At 39.9% G+C, this 13,910-nt stretch overlaps 1 protein-coding gene across 32 annotated transcripts in view; it reads left to right on the plus strand.

Annotated features, from left to right (window-relative positions):
* The first annotated feature begins 7,502 nt into the window (after positions 1–7,502).
* The window catches only part of afdna (afadin, adherens junction formation factor a), a 104,636-nt gene continuing 98,228 nt past the window's right edge, over positions 7,503–13,910 (plus strand). For 6 of the 32 annotated variants that reach the window (XM_058613795.1, XM_058613796.1, XM_058613781.1 and 3 more), the window contains exon 1: positions 7,507–7,869. In XM_058613795.1, the coding sequence (XP_058469778.1) occupies positions 7,768–7,869 (102 nt within the window). In that variant the 5' untranslated portion in view covers positions 7,507–7,767. Of the gene's footprint in view, positions 7,870–13,910 lie in introns of all 32 variants that reach the window. The other 26 variants (XM_058613780.1, XM_058613782.1, XM_058613790.1 and 23 more) reach the window with 10 other exon arrangements.

A 13,910-nucleotide genomic window follows, 5' to 3' on the forward strand; every position in this document is an offset into this window, starting at 1 on the left:
AAAACATCTCTGATATGAAGTTCAAATGTGAGTAAATGCTGTGGTTTGTGTTTTTTGGCTCCACTAAAAGCTGTATTTGGTTCTTTTTGCCCCTCATTACATGGTCTTCAGCAGAGAGAGGTGGAGTTTCCCTCACACAGATCACATGCTTGTCTTTTCTCCCCATGATTCATCTCGTACCATGGGCCTGCTGGAGGTCAGAGGTCGGAGGGCAGGCGCCAGGTGTGGCCAGGAGGAAGGAAACGCCGCGGCAAGGAACGCTGGTGTGTTCATCTCTGTTTTTACAAGATTAAATGAGTGAAATCACGGCTGGGCTGTGTTGGAATATGAGAAAAACAATGATTTGTGGACAATAATTTAAAGATTATTGAGCAGAAATTATGAATAAATAGTTAATTCTATCTCTTTATGTACCATATTCTCCATGAATGTGGTTTTGCTTTTTCCACCTCCAGTAATCCGCCTTCCTCACCATGTTTGTGTTTCCATAATTGGGATTACGAGTTTCCCAGATTATCCCACTCACTTATGATGTTACTGTGCATCAACCAGAACCAGAACCAGACACAGCTGCTCTTTCTCCACACTCTTCACACCACATACCAACCACTGATGTCTTCTCCAGATGTTTGTCGAAGGCCGACACAAGCTCCTCAAACATCTGTGGAGGATTCTCTGTGGGTTGGTCACCTCCTCCTCCTCCTCTTCCTCCTCCTCCTCCTCCTCATTGTGCTGCTCTGCATCAGCGTGAGGAAGCGTAACAGAACCTTTACTAAGTCACGTTTGTGTTTCAGATGGTCAGTGCAGTGATGGAGATAAAACAAAGATGTTCCACCTTCACTCTGTTGCTCTTTAATTGCTTGTTCAGCGGCGTAGAAACCTCTGATGAAGCTGCACAGGAAGTGCTATTATTCTATTTATAGCTCAGTTGTTCCTTTAAATGAGAGCGTTAGGTTGTTACATGTGTCTAAATTAGTAAATTCTCAGCTGCATTACAGACTATTTTGAGATTATATAGAACATATGTCCATGTGTTGAGTAATACTGTTTATAGGATAATGTATAGAAATAAGTGAGTCCTGCTAATTTACACCAACTTTTAATAGTTAATTGTTACAATGGGCAAATAACGAGAGATAAAATCAATATAATATAGTCTTTTATGAATATTTGTTTGGCTTTAAGTCAGAATTTTAACTTGATGATTATTATCTTACCATTTTAGCATTTTATGTCATAATTGTAACCTTTACAATATCAAATTATGTGAGAAAGACATATATATGTGTATATACATGTACATATATACTGTAATATACTGTACATGATCCATGTCCTGTGAACAGTTGAACTGTGTGTTAGTCATTTGTTCACACCTTCATAAGTGTTCATGTATCCTGTATTCACTCTGTGGCAGATGTTTCCTGCTCCACTGTGTGGAAGAAATCAAGGTTTTTGTTGGAAAAGAAAACAGGCAGAGAAAACAGAGAGAAAATGGAGACAAAAGAGAGAGAAAATGGAGACAAAAGAGAGAGAGAATGGAGACAAAAGAGAGAAAAGATCGAGAAAACAGGGAGAAAACACAGAGAAAAGAGAGGGAAAAGAGAGAAAAGAATGAGAAAACAGGGAAAACAGAGATAAAACAAAGAGAAAACAGGGAGAAAACAGAGAGAAAACAGAGAGAAGAGAGAGAAAACAGGGAGAAAAGAGAGAGAAAAGAGAGAAAACAGGGACAAAACAGGGAGAAAACAGAGAGAAGAGAGAGAAAACAGGGAGAAAACAGAGAGAAAAGAGAGAAAAAAGAGAGAAAACAGAGAGAAAAGAGAGAAACAGGGAGAAAAGAGAGAGAAAACAGGGAAAACAGAGAAAACAGGGAGAAAAAAGAGAGAAAACAGAGAGAAAAGAGAGAAACAGGGAGAAAAGAGAGAGAAAACAGGGAAAACAGAGAAAACAGGGAGAAAACACAGAGAAAAGAGAGAGAAAACAGAGAGAAAAGAGAGAGAAAACAGGGAAAACAGAGAGAAAAAAGAGAGAAAACAGGGACAAAACAGAGAGAAAACAGGGAGAAAAGAGAGAGAAGATAGGGACAAAACAGAAAGAAAACAGAGAAAAGAGAGAGAAAACAGGGAGAGAAAAAAGAGAGAAAACAGGGAGAGAGAAAAAGAGAGAAAACAGGGAAAACAGAGAAAACAGGGAGAAAACACAGAGAAAAGAGAGAAAACAGAGAGAAAAGACCGAGAAAACAGGGAAAACAGAGATAAAACAGAGAGAAAACAGGGAGAAAAGAGAGAGAAAACAGGGAAAACAGAGAAAACACAGAGAAAAGAGAGAGAAAACAGAGAGAAAAGATAGAGAAGACAGGGAAAACAGAGATAAAACAGAGAGAAAAAAGAGAGAAAACAGGGACACAACAGACAGAAAACAGAGAAAAGAGAGAGAAAACAGGGAGAGAAAAAAGAGAGAAAACAGGGAGAGAAAAAAGAGAGAAAACAGGGAGAAAGAAAAGAAAGAAAAAAGAGAGAAAACAGAGAGAAAAGAGAGAAACAGGGAGAAAAGAGAGAGAAAACAGGTAAAACAGAGATAAAACAGAGAGAAAAGAGGGAGAAAATAAAGAAAAGAGAGAGAAAACAGGGAGAAAAGAGAGAGAAAGGAGAAAGAAAAAAGAGAGAAAACAGGGACAAAACAGAGAGAAAAGAGAGAGAAAACAGGGAGAGAGAAAACAGGAAGAAAAGAGAGAGAAAATAGGGAAAACAGGGAGAAAACAGAGAAAAGAGAGAGAAAACAGAGAGAAAACAGGGAAAACAGAGAGAGAAAACAGGGAGAAAAGAGAGAGCGAAAAGAGAGAAGATAGGCACAAAACAGAAATAAAACAGAGAAAAGAGAGAGAAAACAGGGAGAGAAAAAAGATTGAGAAAACAGGGAGAGAAAAAAGAGAGAAAACAGAGAGAAAACAGAGAAAACAGGGAGAAAACAGAGAGAAAACAGAAAAGATTGAGAAAACAGGGAGAAAACAGAGAGAAAACAGAAAACAGAGAGAAAAGATTGAGAAAACAGGGAGAAAACAGAGAGAAAAGATTGAGAAAACAGGGAGAAAACAGAGTTTTTTTAAGTTGATTATTTTTTCAAAACTTTTCCAGAAAACCTTTCTTGAAAGCCAGTTGTTGCAGTGTACTGTAGAGTTCAAAGGTCATGATGTTTTTTTTTATTATTTTCTGCTTCCTCCTCTGGTTTTTTGTTCACTCAGCAACATTTCCTCTTTTTTCCCCAAACCGAATTGTGTTGTTTTGTAAGTGAGGTATTTAAAGTCTGACCTCTGACCTCTGACAAACTTTATAGCACAACATTAAGTACTTAAGCACACATCTGTGCTTTACTTTGTTATTTATATTTCTAGCAACTCATTTTCTTTATGGAAATATTAGAATTTTTTTGAAACAAAGAAAAAATAGACAGAATTCTGAGATTAAAGGAAGAATTCAATCCAAAATTCAGACTTTAATCTCTATTTCTATTTTTTTCCCTTATGAATACTGACCTCACTCTCAGAATTTAAGATCTTTTTTCTTTTTTAATGTAGTTTAGTTATTTTCTTTTAGTTATGTCTTTTACGTTTTTATTCTTTATTTCGTATTTTCAAAGACAAATTGGAAATAATCAATCAAATAATCAATATAGCCGTCTGTGAATGGTTTTTTTTTGGAAACAAACAAAAATGGACTAAATTCTGAGATTAAAGGAAGAATTTGATCCAAAATTCTGAATGTAATCCCAGATTCTGAGATTTATATTGGACTTCCAATTTCCCCCCTCTCAAAATTCTGACTTCAATCTCAGAATTCAAGCTTTTTTTCTTTTTAAAACATTTTTATTTCAATTTTAGTTTGAAAAAAGGTACGAACCACTGCAGAATGGTAAAAGCAGCGTAAATGACAGTGTCCTTGTGTCTTCAGGTGTCCGTTATCACATGTTTGTTTTGTTTTTGCGTCTCGTGGAATCTAACGTTTGCGTTCTTGAACGACCGCAGAACGATTCAACAACAACAAAACAAAAAGACTTTCTGTAAAGTCAGATAAGACGAGGGATGTTATCACGGCTAATTTTAAACAACCTGCAGATAACAGAGCAGGAGACACAATAATTGATACGTGTGTGTCACTGTGTGTGTGTCACTGTGTGTGTCACTGTGTGTGTCACTGTGTGTGTATAAACACATGATCTCAGTGTCTCTTTATCAGCATCCTCTGTGTGTGTGTGTGTGTCACTGTGTGTGTGTGTGAGATAATATCAGATACAGGAAGTGGCAGGGTAATCTGGTGAAGTTGGTTTCCTGTTGTGGCTTCTCACTTCTGCTTCTGGTGTCAGGCGAGTTCAGCAGCATCAGTTCACACGCATGCACACACACACACACACACACACACACACACACACACACACACACACACACACACACACTGGTCCCTCGCTGAAGTCAAAGTGCCAATTAAACTTAGTAAAAATACACTTTTATAAATAAAAAGCCTCTATTTAAAATCCTACTAAATTTAAAGAAAAGTACTCACGTCCTCATAAAAAAATCCCCCTTATGACTGATTTATTATTATAAATGAAGTTTAACTCTGGATGTTTATTAAAACTAGGATTTTCCTGTGCAATATTTTTTCAACGATTATTTCAGGAAACATTTAACTCTGACACAGGATGCGTCTCTTGTTACATGTGGTCTGTTTATGAAGTTAATGTAGACTGTCGTCTCAATAATCAATCAAATAATCAATATAATCAATAAAGCCTAAAGGATTAGGGCCATATGTGAATTCTCTTTGCAAACAACTGAAAAAGAAACAGAATTCTGAGATTAAAGTCAAAATTCTGATTTGAGATTCAAGTCAGAATTCAATCTGCACATTCTGACTTAAATAGAATTCTTTAATCCCACATTTCTGCCTTTTTTCCCTAAGAATTCTGAGATTTAAATTTATTTTTTTTGTTTCATCCTCTTCTGTGCCTTATTGTTTTAAAATTAATAATAAATTAGGTGAAATGAGCCTTTAACCTGAACCCTGTCGATGATTTCTAAGATTATATCAAGAAATTCATCTTTATATAGAAATATCTCTATAATTATCTATATATATATATATATATATATATATATATATATCTTCAATGTCATTTCACTTCCACACCTGTGAAATCAGCTGCTCTGATAAACATCAAGAATCACTCACACACACACACACACACACACATGATGTCAGCGCTTCTTGTTCACTCGACGGCAAACTCCCACGAATTCAGGAAAGAGTGACTAACGTGTTTATAAGAAGAGAGAGAGAGAGAGAGAGAGAGAGAGGAGGTGGGCGGAGACAAACCTGGCTGCTGTGTCACTGCTATTTCTGTCCCTGTGATCATCAGCACCACTGTATTCCTGACATTTCACACACACACACACACACACGTGTGATTTCTGCTGACCTGTCAGGGTCACTGACAGAAGGCTGATAATGAAGCGCTGCAGTCTGGACACATAAGGGACAGAGACACACACACACACACACACACACACACACACACGGCGGATAGAGACACACACACACACACACACACACACGCACACACACATGAGGGACAGAGACACACACACACACACACACGAGGGATAGAGACACACACACATACACACGAGGGACAGAGACACACACACACACACGAGGGATAGAGACACACACACACATACACACGAGGGACAGAGACACACACACATGCACACTGTACACACACAGACAAAGAAAATGAGGCTTTATGGATTATATTATGTGGCGTGTGTGTGTGTTTCAGGTATTCCTCATGTTGTGGGGACATAAATCAATTCTCCTATAATGTAAATTATTATATTTGGTTTATTTATGGTTAGGTTAAGATTCAGGTTAGGGTTTGACCAGTAGTAGTTATGGTTAAGATAAGGTTAAGTCTCCAGGAAATGAATGTAAACCTAATAAACTAATAAAGCACCTTATCTCATGGAGACCAAAACCTGGACCTAATGAGGCAGAACCTCATTTCCTGAGGAACTGGTTAAAGTTTAGGACTAAGATTAGAATTGTGGTTTTGGTTAAGGTTAGGGTTAAGCATTAAGTGGTTACGGTTAAAGTTAAGGATAAATAACGGAAGTCAATGCTACAGAAACGTGTGTGTGTGTGTTTCAGGTATTCCTTATGGTGTGGGGACCTAAAAATCCCCAAGTCTTCATAATGTAAATGATTACAATTTAAGGTGAAGACATGTTATGTGGGTAGGTTAAGATTTGGGTTAAGTCTCCAGGTAATTAATATAAGTCAATGTAATTCCTGGAAACCAGTCTGTGTGTGTGTTGGTGTGTGTTTGTGTTTGTGTTCTTGTATTTATCACCTCTTTAGGACATGTTCTGTCTTAAACACAGATCTCATCAGGACCTGTAGTCCTCATGGACACCAAAACCTGGTCCTAATGAGGCAGAACAATTCTTTAAGCTGTGGTTAAGGTTAAGAGTAAAGATCTGAAGTGTGGGTAGATAGGGTTAGACATGAACTAGTTATAGTTCTCGGTTTGGTATTAACTGGTAAATGTAAGTCAATGTTGAGTGTGTGTGTGTGTGTGTGTGTGTGTGTGGTTTAGCAGTACTGTGAGGCATTCAGCACCTTCTGACTGCGATAGCTGCTCATGTAACAAGAGTAAAAAAAAGAGAGCTCTTCTGTCACAGTGTTTGACAAATACACAGCACTGACATGTAACTTAAGGTACAGTGTGTAAAATGTAGCCACAATTATTCATATTGAAGATAGAGCAGTTCATACGATCAGGTGATTTGCACACATAACTATTTTATCTTCAATTTCTGCCAAATAAAATGTCACCTCAATGTTGCACAGTGGAACGTTAACTGTGTTTTGAATGAACCCTGAAATTGTGGAAATGTTCAACACAATGTTCTTGGGGAAAAAAGGAATAATTAATATTTCATAAAAGCATTTCACACAACCAGAAAAGTTTTGTTTTGTTACTTAACATACGTAACAGTGAAAGGTTGTTTTTAAAAAATGACGTAAACCTAAAATATTACCACTGTAAACTGCATCATTCAAAAAAATAGAAGACAAATTGTATTTTTAATGGCAAAACAAAAACAACCTTCTATCAACTCCATCATTGTTTCCTTTTAGGATTCGTTTATTTACTATTTTTTTGTACATACAGTATGTAAATGTGACGTCAAACATTCATTATGTCAATTTATTTGTGTACACATATTTATGAGGTTGTAAAATAAACGAATACATTTGTGACGAGAATGTTTTTTTTGTTTGTTTTTGAAAAAGACAGTATTTTAACACACGATGACGTCATATTCTCAAGCATGTCTTTCTTAACTCTTTACACCACAGCCACAGTGAGTGTTTTATTGTTAAAAGCAGCAGCTTCGTCGCCCGCGTCACCCGAAACAGTTAACCACTCCGTGCGCGTCCACGTACATGCGTCCTGAGTGCTGCGGGAGCGCGTAGAGCCTCATCGAGAACGCGAGTCAGAAGCAGATCAGACAGCAGGTCGCTCGGTCGTCGAGCCGAGACACGGACCGCACTGAGTACCGGAGGAGGGAACACGGCAGACCTGCAGTAGCAGCAGCACCGGCGGAGGCAGCAGCAGCGGTTTCTTCCCCTTGTGGACTAACGCTATAACGGAGAGTTTTTATTGTTTTTACTCGGACGGACAGGGTCACCAGCGCCGTCCACCATGTCGGGGAACAGGGAGGAGGAGAGGAGGAAACTGGCCGACATCATCAACCACTGGAACGCCAACCGGCTCGACCTGTTCGAGATCAGCCGCCCCACTGAGGTAGGAGCCCGGCCCGCAGCGGCACGAGAGGCCCCGGACCCACCGTGGGCCCTCTCCCGGGTGAAGGGGGGAGAAACCTAAAGCTTCCGCTGTTTTTTTTTTTTTTTTTTGTTAAAGCCGAGTTGTTGTGGGCAGCGTGGTTTTACTGGGGGTTTGCTCGGCGGTTAGTCCCCCGGTACGTGCCTGGCCGGAATATGGATGCCAAACTCCATTGAAAAAAACCGGTATTTTACTATGTCGTAACAGCCGCGCGGCACACAACATTAGATAATTAACGCGGCCGAATAAAAGTGTGGGCTTTGAATGACGACTCGCCGGGCTTGTTAACTACGTGCCCACTCATCGGCACCACGCTCCAGTGAAACCCCTCGTCTCCTTTTTTAAAGGAACATTTCACACAAACGTTGCTAGCTACTAGCTACCGCCCACAGCTGTACGTTTGGCAGTGAACACGCATTATCCCCCACTGTGTTGACACTTTAGGCTTCTAAAAATAAGACGGAATGAAGGCGAACACTACACATTTTGACATATGTGTTGGGCTTTGTCGTCGGGAAATTGTGAATGCGTGTGATAAGCGCGACGGCACTTAATCAGCCAGATTTTGAATGGAGTTTGGCGTGTTGTTATCTCCCAGCCAGAGGAGGGAACAGCACGTAGCTAGCTTGTAGGCAAAGGACGAGGGGATAAAAAAGGATGGATAGATGATGGATGGATAGAAGCCTCACAAAAAAGCTACAAAAAATATGATACATAAGAGAGAAGTGTTAAATGTAAAAGAGCAAAATGGAGGTAAATACAGGGACAGTACCATTACATTTAACTACCATAAATCACCAAATCATATGATTACACTCCACACATTTACAAAGAATATGGATTAAATATTGTACTGTAAATTAAATAATTCGAATATGCTGCAAATTTGCTGAAGGAAAATGCACATCCGCAATATTGGGAGCTAGTTCACCAAGATGAGCAGTAGGTGGTGCCAGATGTGGTGCGCTTTACCACAGAAGAAGAGTAACAAGTCTCGACCTTATGATGTCAACACAGAACGGCAAGCTAAATCTTTGTCTCTGTGTAAAATATTTTGTTGTTGTTAAATGCAGAAGCTGTGGTAGCATTTTAGGTATTTATTTACTGAATATGTTTCCACTCCCCTAAGCTAACCTTACCACCTTCCTCTGCTGATGTTTGTTAAATGAATTATATCTACATTTAGTCAGTTTTTTTGAAATTGAAAACATCCATTAAAAATCAGGCTGCTGAAAAAAGCCCAGTTTAACGTGTGTGCGTGTGCGTGCGCGTGTGTGTGTGTGTAATCAGTGCTGGCAGCAGTTCCTGCCTGCAATGGCTGACTGACAAACCCGGTAACACGGTTGAGGTTGTTTGGATCCTGCAGGACAAATAGAAAGACAGCTTAAAGCATTAGTATGGAGCAGGGTGTGAATGCCATCTTACATCAGGTGGGAGCCGCGCAGAATTAAATGATGAGGCGGGAACTGTTTGTTTATCTGTCTGTCTTGACCGGCTATAACTTAACCCCACAGCATGTTTTAGAAGCAGTGCTGTAATTAAATCACCTGTCTGGGCTCAGGTTGTGGTTGTTTACTAACAGCACGCACGAGGATGTAAGGAAGTCGTCGTCCCTGCAACTATCCACCAGAGAACAGTCAGGGCTTCCTGTCTGTGTGTGTGTGTGTGTGTGTGTGTGTCTAGTCTGTAACAAGTTAATCAATATCCACGCTTAACTGGTGCATCTCATGGCTAAGTAGTTTTGATTTATAGCTTTGACTGCGATTGTGTCAGCTCCAGTTTTTTTCCCTCTTCTTCCCCCCCCCCCCCACCTCTCCTTGTAGAAGGGTGTAGATGGGGTTGTGCATGGTTGGAGGGGCGGGGGGCACAGTGACGGGGTCCCGCTCCTCTTCTTGAGCCGATTAATTCATCGGGATTGAAGCCGTTGGCTGGGGTGTTGTGAAGTGCACACACAGCCTCTGCCATTCTGTGAGGAATGATTAACCCAGTCCAGACAATCTCCCGCCTGTAAGTCCTTCACTCAGTGTATTTACATGGTTGTTTTTGGAGTTAGTGCGCCTAAAATCTGATTTTTAAAGTACGCGTGAGCACGTAAGTCTGTCTGAAATGGTAAAATTGAAATTGAGTTGTACTCGCACGCCCAGATGAAGAAGCTCTGTCCTTAGGTGACATTCCCCACTAGAGGTAGACCGATTTATCAGTTAATCTGGCAGATAAATGCCATTTGTAATAATCAGCATTGGCAGATTATTATTTATTAATCGGCTGATGATTACAGATGACATGATTTTTGTTTTCAGAAACTTGATTATGGTTGTTAAATCACTTAAATTTAATGTTACAACGATAAAATGAGTGATTCCAAACATCTTGTATTGTCCACAAACCAAAATATTTGCCGTTTTTAATGAATTTATTTCGAGCAAAGAAACCAGAAAATATTCATTGGTTCATTGATGATCAAACTAGTTGGCGATTAATTTAGTAATCGTTCAATAATAATAATAATTGAGTAATTGTTTCAGCCCCATATTCAAACCCATTTCCTGTGTTTGATATTTAGTTAATACATTATGTTTTTCATGAAAATAGTGTATATAATTGTCCTGCAATACAGATACGGAGACAGACCACAAGTGAAGCAATTTTTGTATTGTTTGTTATCAATAAATGGGTTATATTTCATCAAATGTAGGACTAAAGGATAATTGGCCCAAAAAACCTGTAACAGTCAAACTGTAGTTCCTACTATTCACCTTTGACATGGAAATAATGGAAGAAGCCGATAAACAAAAGAAAAGGAAGACGACAGTGAGAAAAACACATTGAAATCCAGACCAGTGTGTTGTTAGACTGACGAGTAGACTGAAATTATGTGCTTTCAGATTAAAGACTTGTATATTTTAAGCATAATGGTGCTTGGCATTGGCACCAAATGGCTGCCATTTAAATTTATTTTGGTCTGTGATCTATCTGGAAAGCTGAAATGAGGCATATTGCCACCTAGTGTAGCGGAGGTGAACACGCTTCATTTAGTAGATAAATTCCCCGTTAATGCATGTGTACCGGGACAAGGACAGTAGAGCAGTTAAATGTCGTAGTCGAGGTCCAACCACAGTCGAACTACATGCTGTAGAAGAAAACAGTGATGCATCAGCCTCTCGTCCAGTGGAACATGATTAAATGTAAGCAGATGCATGGCCCTCTCCTGTCACGCCACACCCTCCACATATGTCAGCTGGTCGAGCCCCCCCCGCAGCTCCCTGCACAAGTGTCCTTGACATGGTCTGAAACCACGCTGCCCAAGTGTGGCTGTGCATGAAATATAATCTGCTGTAAATGACACGCTACGGCAGAACCCGTGAACGACTCGGCGGTTAGACCCGATCAACCTCACGGGATTCGCACGCCCACACCTCCTCATAATTGGAAAAAAATGTTTAATTTGGGAGCCGAACTCCCACCGAGAGTGGTGAGATCATTCGTGTGATTAGATTAGGCGTGGATGGCCGATCAGTCTGGAGCAAAAAACTAAATAAATAAAAGCTTGTCAAACTTTTTTTTTTAATCTTCAGGCCCAAACTGAACAGAGTCCTGCTGTGGGACTCACTGCGAGGCTCATTATCACATAACAGCCACTCGTGTCACATGGGGACGGGGAAACTTATTTTTGTGCAGGATTCAATAAACACAGGGCCTGGCGTGTGCAGCACAGAGGATGCAGTCACACCAACAGTTTGTTTCACACAGACAAAAAAAGATTGTTTTGCCTCAGTGTGGTATTTATTCTCCAGGTCCAAACGATTACTGGCTCGGATGCATTTTCAGTGTTAAAAGATCCACAGTGTAAGAATCAGTGACATCAAATGGGGAGACTGGAGATTGCACCCATACCTTGTTGCAATCGTGGCCTTCACGTAGCGGAAAATATGCAGATTTTTGTTTGTATAAACCGTGTTTTTCGCAGTTCCAGCATGACTCGGCACAGCACGGCTCGACTCTACGTGGGCGGAGTCATCATAGCACGGCTGCATGAAACTGCAACGGCAATGTCGTTTTATACACGACACAAACTAGTGACTTGTAAAGCAGTGGTTTTTGGTGTAACAGAATCAGTCCTTGCGACTGGCTAACGCCTCGCAGTCTCTTCTCATACAAAGTTTGACGTCATGTTGAGACAAACGGCTACAAACCGTGTCGAAACAAAGAGCTGCCGGACGTCCTGGATGTTGTGGTGTCTTTTGTCTCGCGTTTGATTGCTGTTGTTCGTTGCCGTCGTTAAACAGGATCATTTATGAGTGAATGCATCCTCGAGCTGCTCCTCAAAGCTCAACACGCCGTAGATCCAGCAGATGTAAGGACGTTTTACCAGGGTCTTTGAATGCATCTCATTAGTGGCTCATTCTCGTTGTTTTCACTAGGTCTCATGCAGTGGAGTATGGACAAATAATTCAAGTAGCATTTTTGCTTGAAATGTCCAAGGGAAACCAAATCATTTTTATTTAACAGCGATCAGACAGTTATACAAACATACTGCGCCTTTAACATTTCTCCACTGTCACTCACAGTCCGGTGGTTTTGAATAATTGCTGCATTTTCAACTGAAAATGTGACATTTCCAATCCTGTTAGAGGAGACACACTGCTTCAGGATTGTGAGGAACCTGCAGGAATAAATCCATCCACTAAAAATACCCCCAGACATTGTATATCATGTGCACATGAGTTTCTGCATGTTTACAGCTGATATGCAGCAGTTCCCCGTGCTTGGAAAGATGTTTATGAAGGAAATGTTGTCATCAGACTTGCCTTTTAAAAGTAAAATATGATACGTAAACAAATGCAGTAAACCCGAGGCTAATTTCCAGACTCAGTTCAAAATGGAAATCTTATTTTCTTTTTAAATAAATATGGAACAGGGCTGTCCCTATGATCTTTTTGTTTTGTCTAATGGCAATGTAACATATGCAATATGTTGATTGTTTTACCTCAGATGTGTGAAACCACAGTTATCTTGTGTCTAACTTCACTCAGGAAGCCCAAATCAGTTTTTAATTTCTTTTAATTCTCTATTTTGATCACCACAATTGTCCAAATTGACAAGTTTGAATGTTTTCTACTGCAAAAATACTTGTTTTGGTCACATCGCTACGCCCTAATGTGGAACCAGTTCCAGTTTGATTATGTTTTTGAATAAGTGAGGTCCACAAAATGTTGATTGCAGTTTCCCAAACCTCAAAAATGACAATGTTCTCAAATGTCTCGTTTTGTCCACAAACCAAAATGATTCAGTTTTAATGATTTCTTTTGTTAGATGGAGGAAAAAAAACCTGAAAAACCCACTCAAACTGATTAGAATGGATAGTCAAAGTTGATTATTCGTTACGTCATTTGTGGGCTTTTAATTCACAATGATTTGATGCAATAAAACAGTTTTTTTTAAACACATTTGTCATGTGTTTAAAATACACACACACACACACACACACAGACCAGGACAAGCAGACTTTGTGTACGAGACAAAGCGATAAGTGATAGAGAGAGGACGACGTGTGTTCTCTGATATTTATCCAGCAGCTCTGTTCAGAAGTGACTGTCACGCCGTGTCATTATCATATGACACATAATGTTGTTAATCAGGCGGGTGTGACGCTGTCCCTGTCAAACGGTGATGTCACTTCCGGTGTGAGTGTGCGCGCTTCCCCCTCGGACGAGTGCTGAATCAGGTTGCGTCTCATTGTCCGACTTAAAGCGAGGCAGAGAGTTTTTGAACGGTGCTTTCTTTGCTTTTTCTTTTTTTTGAATATCCTGCGCTCCTCCAGAGTGCTGACCTAAGATGTTTTCTTTCCATCTCACGAGAGAGAGAGAGAGAAAAAGAGAAAAAGAGAGAGAGGCTTATGATTTAAAACTGGAACAGCAGCTTCTGTCTGTTTGTTTGTTCAGATCTTTGTTGCTTTTGATTTTTTCCGCAGCGTCAGATAAAACTTCACCGCACACACTGAC

Source organism: Solea solea, chromosome 17, assembly GCF_958295425.1.
Source record: "Solea solea chromosome 17, fSolSol10.1, whole genome shotgun sequence".
NCBI lineage: Eukaryota > Metazoa > Chordata > Actinopteri > Pleuronectiformes > Soleidae > Solea > Solea solea.